Below are 11,604 nucleotides of genomic sequence, written 5' to 3'. Positions count from 1 at the left end.
TGCCATTATTTCAGTTGTGTGTTGCGATCCCCTGATCTGAAACAGCAACTCAACAGAGACGTGTTCAGACGAGAATTAGGGGTACACTGTGTTAAACTATTTCACACACCACTTGCAACAAATGTTTATTAACTAATTGCTTGCCACTCATGAAAATACTAACGCCAATAAATCAGTTCATTAATGGCAGCCTTTCACTGTCAGGTGACTGGCTGTGACACTGAATACATCTATTTGATGGCCGTCACTAATGGCAGCCTATGCTGAGAAGGGCAGTGGGGATTTGTAAACTGGATGTGTGTTTCTGCTTGACTGGGTATGAATCTGGGTTCAACAAGACTGGCCAATTTTTAAAAAAACATTTCAAAATAAAGCTGATTATCTCAATGCCTTCTGAGTTTAGAAGTGACCTCTTCAGGTTAAAGGCAAGCTTGGTCATCACTCTGCAGGTCTCCTCTCCACAACGACCTGTGATCGGCGGCATCAATTGACTGAATCCAGGTCACAGCACCAATGTGACCATCTGGGTTTGAACTCGGTTGTCTGTACACCACAAGACTGTGTTAGCCCGCTGATATAAAGCCTGGGCATTGCTCCTGGCCAGGGAGCTAGAGCAAGCCTTCAGGTCTCACTGGCAAGATCATTCATCAAGCAAGTGTGGTTGACTGAACCACCTCCATTACATAGGTAGTCAAAACTGGCCCCAAATTGTGCTGACTGTCAAATTGTGGTGAGGCTGAGGGGTAGAGCCAGTATGGACGTCACATCAGTAGGCCTACCCTACAGTATGCTATAATGAGCAATGTATCACAGTTATAGGGCATCGGGACATACAGTGTTTGGAACAATGACAGATCTTGTCAATTGCAACGGAGACCAGAAAGTGGGAGGACATGTTTATTTCAGAAGAAGAGGAAGGAAAGATGTTTTGTGTTGTCTTTCAGTTATCTTCACTCTCTTCTCCTTATAAGGGAAAGGAATGGTTGCGCGAATAAGGGCGGAAACGCCGCGCGGTGACAGCTGGGAACTGCTACACATACAGGAAGAATAGGCAGAGCAGTCAGTTCGCTTGCTCGGCACTCTCTCCCATAGACTATTAACGGTGATTAAATACCTAATCAGTGCTGCTTGTCCAAGTTAGCAGGTAAGGATGACGTTTTATAACTCTTTGGGCATATGCTACCTTATATTACTCATCCTAAATTGTTTTAGAAGTGCACACTAGTCCGTGTCATAATGCGCCTCCGACTCCATTGCATTGATCATTCAGAAATTATGATTTCGCGTGATGCTGTGTAGATTGCTGGCTGATTGTCAATTTGTAGTAACAAGACATTATTCCATGGTTGCAGTATTTTGATGCAGTTCATATTTCAATCCAAATGTGAAGTGATTCAATTTTGCAGACTAGCGCAACAAGGGAGGGGTGTGTAAAAAAATACAGGAAATGCCGAAACACAGAGGGACGGGAGTGTTTTTGCTCATTGGTATTTTGTCGAGTTCGGGACTCTATCTGCCTGAATAAATCGTTAACTGGTAGTTGTTTAACTTTGCTAACCAACCTTTTTCATGTTAAAGGGTGTTTTCATTACATAAACCGTTCACGTTACAGTTGAAGAACCGAACGAAACAAAGCTAGAGTTTCTATTGGACAAATTCAGGTAGGTTCAACCACGTTTCGTTTCCTTCCGTTTGAGAAACGTTTTGCAACATCGGCATAATGAATACGCCACAACTAACCTTAGCTGTTAAGTTGTTGCTTTCTAGCTATAGCTAACTACCTCGGTCGAGTCCCAATATCATTGTCATCGGCTTGTAAAGATTAGCAGTGCTTCGCTAGCTACCTAACCATGATAGCTAGATGAAACATTGGGCATCCCAAAAACTGTTTGGCTCTGGATACCGGTAGAAGACGCCGGGGTATATTTGCCCTACTTATTCCTTACTAAAGCAGAAATGACCTGTTTTCTATTATTTATTTATTTTTTATCCCAGACTAGAACACACAGCAGACTGCGCCTAAGTGCATTTTCCCTTTATGTCTGAACGCATCTAAAGCGCGCTCTACCCCGAGGCTGTTGGCGAGCCCGAGGCTGTTGGCGAAATGTGTAGTTAACCTACTTCAATCCGTCATTCATAGGTCCTGATCCATGCTAAAAAGGGAAACAATGCGCCATTGCCAATGTGCTTAGAGGGCCCTTGAATAATACAATGCGTTTGAAACATGCCCAGCCTTTGGAAAACAGATGTTTAGCTGCAGTTTGCAATAAGACTTCGTCCTACTTTCCAAGTGCACTTTAAGCACTGTTTTCTAACTGTCCATATAAGCAACTAAAGTTCTCCCATCCTGCTTTAGCCACAAGGAGCAGGCCTAGGTTGAGGCATGGCACTGACATGGCAACAAGGAAGTAAAAGAAAAGTTGAACTCTGGGTCCACCAGCCCTTGTATAGCCAATCTTCCAAGTACAGGCCTAGCCCATACATGTAGGTCAGGGATAGGTATGGTGTGCAGAGATGTCTATCCCCATGAGGGCAGTTTGGCTGTAACTGCATACATAAACACATAATATATCACGAATGACCTCCAGACCTGTCTGCTTGACCCCTAGCACCTTAATAGTAGCGCCAACCATTTTTCTTAACATATTTCCAAAGCATGAGTTAGTGTCTCTGAGGCAGCGAAATGTTATTGACATCGAAAATGAAGACTGCATCTCTGCCCGGCATCACAGACATTTGCAAAGTGACAAGCAAGTAACCGGCCGGGAAACCCCGATGGCTGATTATTACCAGTCTCTCTTAATGGTTAATGTCATGGTGTTTGCTTATTGTCATTGTCATCTTCTCCCCATAAAACAAGTGGGTCTGCATGTATTTCTCTAACATGAACAAGACCTTGATTTAGAGGCTGAAAGGTTAATCTCCAACCAAATCAAAAGCCATTGAATAATTTGGTGGCATTTAGCATGACATTTAATGTCACAAGCAACATATTGCTCTGGGAAAGTGAATGCTGAGGGGATTATCCCAGCAGAATAGAGCGACATGGATCCACTGTCATTAATGGGGTGAGGTCTTTGTGTTTCCGCTCAGGTGACAGTACCTGACACTCACTCAGATGAACAGGGGATCTGGTTTCTGTTATGCAATGTCAGCCTCTAGGCCTGGGGGGGGTGCACTCGTGCAAGGGCATTTCACAACACTAGAGATCTAACACTTACCACTTTGTCAACACAGAGGACTGTTGTTGAGAATATATAGATTTAGCTGTGTGCACTAAGCCTGTGTAGTTATGAGTGGTTACATTTTAATATGGCCTGGGTATTGGGGGGGAATGGGAATATCAGGGAGGGAGGGAAGGGCTGTCTTATTACCTGCATACCTGTACTCATCAGGTCTTAACATGTCCCCCAAACACATTCCAGGCCTCTTTTTTTTTAAACCACAAGTTTGGTTAAAGGAAACAATTGTCTTCCCATTTTTGTTGTTGTCAGTCCAGTTGTGTCTATGGCCACAATCTCAGATTTTATTGGCAAAATTGCAGTATGCTGCCTATTTTTAGTAGACAGTATATGACTTGACGGAATGACAAGATATAGGCTAACATGCTGCGACAAGTAGGCCTACAAATGCAATTTAAACTTTAAATGAGCGGCCAAAATGGTGGGGGAGAATGTCCCTGTCACTAATTCTGCTGTCAAACCCACTTGGTTGTCAATGACAGCTAGTGATACTTTGTTAGTAAACAAGCAGTGATCAATGAACCCCCTTAGCTGATGTGTCGTCTCTCCCCAGGAATGGCAGAGTTGGCAAGTCTGGTGCAGCGGCTGGAGGTGGCTGTGGGTCGTCTGGAAGCCGTGTCGGGCGATGGAGGTGGCTCTGCTGGCGGCTCTGGAGGTAACCTGGACTTTTCCATATTGTAGCCCATTTCACACAAACATGAATGCAAGAAATCATGGAAAGACTGAGATTGAGTTGCGAGTCCAGGATCTAATAATGCTAAAGAAACGTCCACAGTACCAGTTGTCGTAGTATGTTTTAGATAATGGAGGTGAAAGTAAAACATGCAGAACAAACATAACCCATAAACGTTGGTATCTGACTTTTCTCCCTGTTGCCACCCATTCCTTGCAGTTGTGGCAGCGTACGTGGAGGCCTATGATGGCATCATCACCGGTTCTGTTGGCCAGTACATGACCCTCAGCCAGCAGATAGGGGGCGACGTCCAGAAGCATGTAAGTTGAATTGCACTGGAGGGACAAGTTGCCTTGGAATGCTCATCACGTCGCCTGTCATGCTTATCAGTGGATGTGTAGCATACAATTAACCAAACCGGGACCTTTTTCTAATTTCTCTCCGCCTCAGGCGGACATGATGAAGCAGGCGTTCTCCTGTCAGAGACAGCTCCTGGTCACCTCCTCCTGCTCCCAGAAACCCTCTGATGTGAGTTGGTTCATCCATCATCAATCCTCTTAACCCTCAGCATAAGTTTTCAGCAGAATAAGTCATTATTTAGATCAACTGAACAGTGGATATACTGTAATTGCCTCATTAACAGATGTATTGGCGATGAATCAGCAGTGTAGCAATTGGGTCGACTAATTCCAATGCCATAGCATGGTTTCCCTAAGTTTTTCCTTGCCACACATTATCTCATGTAATGAATTGCCTTTTTACCCATGCTATTCCACCCTGGTTGACACTTAGATTATATCATATTTTGTCATCGGGCACAAACACATTTGTTTCTTTGCATCTCTAGAATGTTCTGATTTAAGTCATGGTTGTTTTCCCTCTATAGGCATCCTTGACTGCTCTCCTGGCCCCCGTCTCCAAAGTGATCCAGCAGGTGCAGACGTTCCGCGAGCAAAACCGCTCCTCGCCCCTCTTCAACCACCTCTCGGCCGTCAGTGAGAGCGTGCCTGCCCTCGGCTGGGTCGCCATGGTGAGGGGAGAGGAGGGGCTTGACATTGCCACCGCCACCCGTGTGTGTGGGGGCAGTGTGTAATTGCCGGAAACAAACATGTCTTTCATTCAGTAGAAGTCTGAGATGGTTGTTTGGCAGTGAAATTTGAACAAATTTCGTCAAGCAACAGTGCGTCACTGTTAAAACTCTGGAATTATAATGATTGTTTTGATGAATGAATATTAATGAGACCTTCTGCATTGTAAACCTAGACTTTGGTATGCCAGTGGAAGCAACATTGAAAAGCCATTGTAAGCCATCACGCCAGCTGTCTCCACACGAGCTCTGTTTGCAGGAGAGTTGTTCCTGTCAATGTTCTTATGACGTTCTTGCTCTTCCAGGCTCCTAAACCAGGTCCCTATGTGAAGGAGATGCAGGATGCTGCCCAGTTCTACACCAACCGGGTTCTCAAGGACTACAAGGAGAAGTAAGGACTCTGCTGTCTGTCCTTTAACTTTTTATTTTTATCTGACCCCCCCCAAGTCCCCTACGTAGTTAAGCTCCACACTCTCTCATAGTTGGATACTGTATATTTTCTTCATCCTTTGGTCTCCCTCCTGTTGTATTCAATTCCCTTGTGTCCTACACCTTAGGGACCAGAAGCATGTGGACTGGGTGAAGGCCTACCTGTCTATCTGGACTGAGCTGCAGAACTACGTCAAACAGCACCACACCACCGGACTGGTCTGGAGCAAGAGTGTAAGTCCTTTCACTTTACTCTCTCTCCTCATGTCAGTACAGGAAGGATTCACTTTGTCGGCTTCAACAGACGTAGTGCTGGGGGTGATCCTAACCGTTACCATAGGAGTAAAATAATGACATGGGCTTATTTAGGAAAGTGGAACGTTTCCGAATAGAAACGTTCTAATCATGTTTATCGAACATGCGTGAAGCTCTGTCTTGTGAAATATGGAATCGTTAGACTTGGCTCTGTTTGACTTTTCTATCAGCACAGAACTTAACGTCACACTCGGTAATCAAGTGTTGTCTTTGGATTTATGTGTGATAAGAGGGCAAAGGTAAAGCCACCGATGTGTTTGTTACTCGTCAGCCCTTTCCTATCTGCACAATTCAAACAATTTTATTGAATTAGACCAAGTTGTTTAAGAGCAGGAAATGACCATGTCTAGGCATGTGTATAACCAGGAAATGACCATGTGTATAACCAGGAAATGACCATGTCTAGGCATGTCTATAACCAGGAAATGACCATGTGTATAACCAGGAAATGACCATGTCTAGGCATGTGTATAACCAGGAAATGACCATGTGTATAACCAGGAAATGACCATGTCTAGGCATGTGTATAACCAGGAAATGACCACCATGTCTAGGCATGTGTATAACCAATGTGCTGTGTGTTTCGTCCATCCCAGGGTCCAGTAGCCTCTGCCTCTGCAGCTCCTCCTCCCCGTGCCGGTCCTCCTCCCCCCGGACCTCCTCCCCCTCCCATGGCGTCGTCTGGCGGCAGCGGAGACCAGGGACCAGACACCCGAAACGCACTCTTCGCTTCCCTCAACAAGGGAGCTGACGTCACCAAGGGTACGTGTTGAATAATGAATCCTCAAAAGTTCTCAAGAATCAGAAGCTCAATTGATTAAGTACTTTGGAACATACAGGGCTTACTTGAAAAAGATGTCCATCTCAATGTGACGTACTTGGTTAAATAAAGAAAATTTGAGAAGCAGATTGACCCTAGACCTTAGATTCAGTGTCCAGGGCCACCCGTTGTGTAAACCAAAATTTGATGAGCTGAATACAACAGGTGTAATATGAAAACACGAACACAAGGACATTACTATTTTATTTAACTAGGCAAGTCAGTTAAGAACAAATTCTTATTTACAATGACAGCCTACTCTCAATAACGAGGCTATATACAGGGGGTACCAGTACAGAGTCAATGTGCGGGGGTACAAGTTAGTAGAGGTAATTTATAAAGTGAATATCCCTAGATAATAAACGGCTTGTAGCAGCAGTGTGAAAAACAAGGAGGGGGACCGATGTAAGTAGTCTGGGTGGCTATTTGATTAATTGTTCAGAGGTCATATTGCTTGGGGGTAGAAGCTGTTAACGAGCCTTTTGGTCCTAGACTTGGTGTTCCGGTACTGCTTGCCATGCGGTATCAGAGAGAACAGTCTGACTTGGGTGACTGAAGTGTCTGACAATTTTATGGACTTTCCTCTGAGACCGCCTATTACATAGGTCCTTGATGGCAGGAAGCTTGGCCCCAGTGATGTACTGGGCCGTATGCAATACCCTCTGTAGCACCTTACGGTCGGATGCCGAGCAGTTGCCATACCAGGCGGTGCTGCAACCAGTCAGAATGCTCTCGATGGTGCAGCTGTAGAACTTTTTGAGGACTTGGGGACCCATGCCAAATCTTTTCAGTCTCCTGAGGGGGGAAAAGGTGTTGTCGTGCCCTCTTCACAACTGTCTTGGTGTGTTTGGACCATGACAGTTTGTTGGTGATGTGGACACCAAGGAACTTGAAACTCTTGACCCGCTCCACTTCAGCCCCGTTGACGTTAATGGGGGCCTGTTCGGCCCTCCTTTTCCTGTAGTCCACGATCAGCTCACATTGAGGGAGAGGTTGTCCTGGTACCACACTGCCATGTCTCTGACTTTCCAATAGGCTGTTTCATCGTTGTCGTTGATCAGGCCTCCCACTGTTGTCATCAACAAACTTAATTATGGTGTTGTCGCATTTGGCCACGCAGTCGTGGGTGAACAGGGAGTACAGGAGGGCATTCCTTGTCTACCAGCACAGTACCACCATGTGGGCGGTAGGGTAGCCTAGTGGTTAGCGCATTGGACTAGTAACCGGAAGGTTGCAAGATCGAATCCCCGAGCTGACAAGGTAAAAATCTGTCGTTCTTCCCCTGAACAAGGCAGTTAACCCACTGTTCCTAGGCCGTCATTGAAAATAAGAATTGGTTCTTAACTGACTTGCCTAGTTACATAAAGGTAAAATATATATTTAAATGTCTCACCCATCTGTATGTTACTCTGATAATAGCATCTGGTAAATGACTAAAATGTAAGTATTTGTGTATGTTACTCTGATAATAGCATCTGGTAAATGGCTAAAATGTAAGTATTTGTGTTCCCCATCTCGTACCTTTTTATTACTTTATGTTCCAAGGCCTGAAGCATGTGCCCAAAGACCAGATGACTCACAAGAACCCCAACCTGAGGACTCAGACCGGCCCGGTGCGCACAGGGCCCAAGCCCTTCACTACCTCCAAGCCGGCTGTCACCGCCGCCGCCTCCTCTCGCAAGCTGCCCCCCGTTTTGGAGCTTGACGGCAAAAAGTGGAAAGTGGTGAGCTGGATTGGAAAAGTAGTGTAGCTTCAGCAGCGGGGGCATGGATGGTAGAGCCAGAGAGAAACAAATAGACTGACAAACAGGCCCGGAGAGTTTCATCAGTGCACCACATCTGCTTCTCTGACAGTCAGTTCCTCCTATAGGAAAACGGTTCCTCTAGGCAATGTTCTCTCTCCACAGCCCCTTAAAGTAACTGTCAGTGAAAATCTCACTTTTTTTAAAGTTCTTATTTTGTTAATTCATATCCAAATAATGTTGTTGATTCATCCTATACTTGAATCTGTGGCCAAAGCATAAATTGGACAAAAAATAATATTAGAAACAAACCTTTAAAAAATTGTTTTGCTATTTCCTCATAGAGGATGATGTCATCCTCCTAAAGAGGATGAGCTGGCCAATCAGCGGTCGACTCGCATTAATATTTTTATCACCATTATACGCCCATACCATTCTGTTTTTGGGGTACGCCCACACATTCCAATACCGAAAGGTGCTTTCTAACGTACTTAATTACCATTGTTTGGAAGACTATTTGACTCCCATTTTAATAAATGATTGTTCATTTTTCATCCAAATCTGGAAACAATGGACAGTTTCTTTAAGGGCTTGGCTGTGTTTCCCAACATATGCAACATGGAAGTGTTTCCAAACAGTGGTGTGCATGACTCCATGTGGTTTACTTGGTGCACCCAATTGTAGGCTTTATATGAGTCATAGTAAACCCAGTGGTTTATAAATATTTGTACTATAAAAATATCTACTATATAAGGAGAGTTTCCACTACAGTGAACTCATGATAAGTGGGCTGTTGGTTTGCCGCTGAAAACTGAATGCACGGGTTTAGCACACACTGATCATGACAGCCCCAAGCCAGTATATTTTCTCCCTAACTCCTAACAGCTCTCCCTCCTGTGTGATGACCTATAGGAGAACCAGGAGGGTGTCCAGGGCCTGGTGATCAGTGACACAGAGCTCAAGCAAGTGGTCTACGCCTTCAAGTGTAACAACAGCACCCTGCAGATCAAGGGCAAGATAAACTCCATCACTTTAGGTAAGGGCGGACCCCATGTTCCTGTGCCCGTGCGTGAACAAATTAAAAGGCTAACGAAGGGCATTTGTTAATATGATTCCTTTTTTGCAGACAACTGTAAGAAACTGGGCCTGGTCTTTGACGATGTTGTGGGCATTATCGAGGTTATCAACTGCAGGGACGTCAAGGTCCAGGTGTGTATTTTTAAAATGGATTCATGCGGAAATGGACACTGTGAAAAGGCCTGGCACAACGGTGACATCAGCTTTTGTCTCATTACCATTTACATATTAAAAGTCTCCTATGTGACTATGTGGACGTGACATTTTGCGGAGTACTTTGCATGTTTTCCAAACTGTGGCTGTTTTATCTATGCACTGTACCCAACAGATTATTTAATTATAGTTGATTCACTCTTAAAGATGCTCTATGCAGACATCGCTCTGCTATTTCCTGGTTGCTAAAATTATCATTTCAGTTTGTGATGAAACAAGCAACTTTAGTGCAAAGAATCATTGTACCATCTAAACCGCTGGTGTACAAAAACGAAAGTATAAGACACAAAAATATAACTTAATGGGAAGCATAGAAATTGCATACATAAAACAGATATATGGCTGCTTAGACTTTCTTTCAATGAGAATTACATATCTATGTGAATTTGGCTGGGTTGCCCAAAAAATGACATTGCAGCTTTAACCCTATCTGGTGTGTTCAGGTCTTGGGCAAGGTGCCCACCATCTCCATCAACAAGACTGACGGTTGCCACGTGTACCTGAGCAAAGATTCGCTGGAGTGTGAGATCGTCAGCGCCAAGAGCTCAGAGATGAACGTGCTGGTACCTGGTAAAGATGGAGACTATGTGAGTACATTTATGGATGAATTTGGGGCGTCTAGAGTGGCATAGTAATACGTGTTATGTGGAAAAGTTGATGATAAACTAACGTTTTCTCCTTTGTCTCTCTCTCTTAGACTGAGATCCCTGTTCCTGAGCAGTTCAAGACTGTCTGGGATGGCAAGAAGCTAGTCACCACTTGTACAGAGATCGCTGGATAGAGGGGCAGCCAGCACTCGTAACAGCCTCCCCTTTGCAAATGCCTACCTGACTGATCGACCGACCAACCAGCTAACCAAACCACAAAGTAGACTGAGATGCCAACCTATCCCAAAATATTTTCCTATCCGCCAATCACAGCTTTAGCTGTTTCTTCCTTCAGCCAATGAGAGGACTGCTTGCTTTATCTGGAGCGTTCCTTCAGCCAATTGCAGGGAGCAGCTTGTTATTCGATTTGGTTATCCTCATGGCCAGTGAGTGCATTCAAATGAGTTTGCCAACAACCAGGATCATTTCTGATTTGATCTGTACATTCCAGCAAATTATAAAAGCCTTGCTCCCACTATTATGTTTATTTATCACACCTTCTCTGTGGTTTAAACTCCTATGCCAATCAGGCTATGCTTCCTGTTTCCTTCAACCAATCATTTAATAGGGTTCCCATTTCCCCTCTGGTCGGGGGGGGGGGCAGGAGTCCAGGAGTCGAAGGTTTGTTTCATTTATGCAATTCATCCGTGAAGCACATGTACAACCAAGCCCCTCTTTACAGACGACGTTATTAACATTTCATAGGGATTGATTAACTATGATATGTCATCGCTCTTAAATCGGTGAAATGACGAGTTGCGTGCAGGATCACTGTCTTTAAAAATAAATAAAAATTAATCAAAATGCTGAAAAAAATATTGAAAAATAAAAAAAAGTTTAGTTCCCAAAACATTCCCTTTAGCATTTTTAAATTAACATTCCATATTATTGAGACATATGGAGGTGAACGGTGGCAAAGAAAGAGGGAGAATGATGGAAGTATGTGGTGAGTGTGAGTGGTTCTAGAGATAGACAAGAGAAACATATTCTTGAAGAATCATTATTGGCTAAGTTTGGGGTTACCTCCCTTAAGCTCTGAATGACTGTTGTAACGATCTGTGTAGACATTTCTTTTTAATGCTAGAGTTGTCTTAACTCCACTGTCGCCATCACCTACACACCAATCCACCTAGCCACTCTTGTCTACAACATCTGTGGTTATCCTGTTGTAGCGGTCATGCTCTGTGGAGTTTCTTTTGCCTCTTTATTTGGGTCAAGAATCAACATTTTGCTCATCAGTACTGGATGGAGGAAGACAATGTTGCAATAAAATAATTATAAGAAATCAGTCTTGGGTGATTTTTCTCCATCTGCTTCAGGCTGAATATGGAATGAGATTTGTGATGTGCCCTTATGTTT

At 44.1% G+C, this 11,604-nt stretch overlaps 1 protein-coding gene across 3 annotated transcripts; it reads left to right on the top strand.

Annotated features, from left to right (window-relative positions):
* The first annotated feature begins 1,028 nt into the window (after positions 1-1,028).
* On the top strand, positions 1,029-11,530 carry LOC115131689 (adenylyl cyclase-associated protein 1-like). Of its 3 annotated transcripts, XM_029663605.2 has the most exons (14): positions 1,029-1,144; positions 1,579-1,661; positions 3,796-3,897; positions 4,135-4,235; positions 4,366-4,443; positions 4,802-4,945; positions 5,308-5,393; positions 5,560-5,665; positions 6,343-6,508; positions 8,112-8,290; positions 9,221-9,344; positions 9,435-9,517; positions 10,042-10,185; positions 10,296-11,530. In XM_029663605.2, the coding sequence occupies exons 3-14, from the start codon at positions 3,798-3,800 to the stop codon at positions 10,377-10,379; spliced, it is 1,395 nt and encodes a 464-aa protein (XP_029519465.1). In that variant the 5' UTR covers positions 1,029-1,144; positions 1,579-1,661; positions 3,796-3,797; the 3' UTR covers positions 10,380-11,530. The 3 variants fall into 3 exon arrangements, with proteins under 3 accessions (XP_029519465.1, XP_029519463.1, XP_064876584.1); XM_029663603.2 differs by lacking the exon at positions 1,579-1,661; XM_065020512.1 differs by lacking the exons at positions 1,029-1,144; positions 1,579-1,661 and having other exon boundaries at positions 3,762-3,897.
* The last annotated feature ends 74 nt before the right edge of the window (positions 11,531-11,604 follow it).

This window comes from Oncorhynchus nerka, linkage group LG7, assembly GCF_034236695.1.
Source record: "Oncorhynchus nerka isolate Pitt River linkage group LG7, Oner_Uvic_2.0, whole genome shotgun sequence".
Lineage (NCBI taxonomy): Eukaryota > Metazoa > Chordata > Actinopteri > Salmoniformes > Salmonidae > Oncorhynchus > Oncorhynchus nerka.
This window is presented reverse-complemented; position numbering and strand designations above follow the sequence as displayed.

Bases quoted from the DNA above. Each gene is read 5' to 3' on its own strand.
- LOC115131689 (XM_065020512.1), top strand. From the start codon at position 3,777: ATGTGTCGTCTCTCCCCAGGAATGGCAGAGTTGGCAAGTCTGGTGCAG. The intron at 3,898-4,134 runs GTAACCTGGACT...CATTCCTTGCAG, and splicing joins CTCTGCTGGCGGCTCTGGAG to TTGTGGCAGCGTACGTGGAG. The intron at 4,236-4,365 runs GTAAGTTGAATT...TCTCCGCCTCAG, and splicing joins GGGGCGACGTCCAGAAGCAT to GCGGACATGATGAAGCAGGC.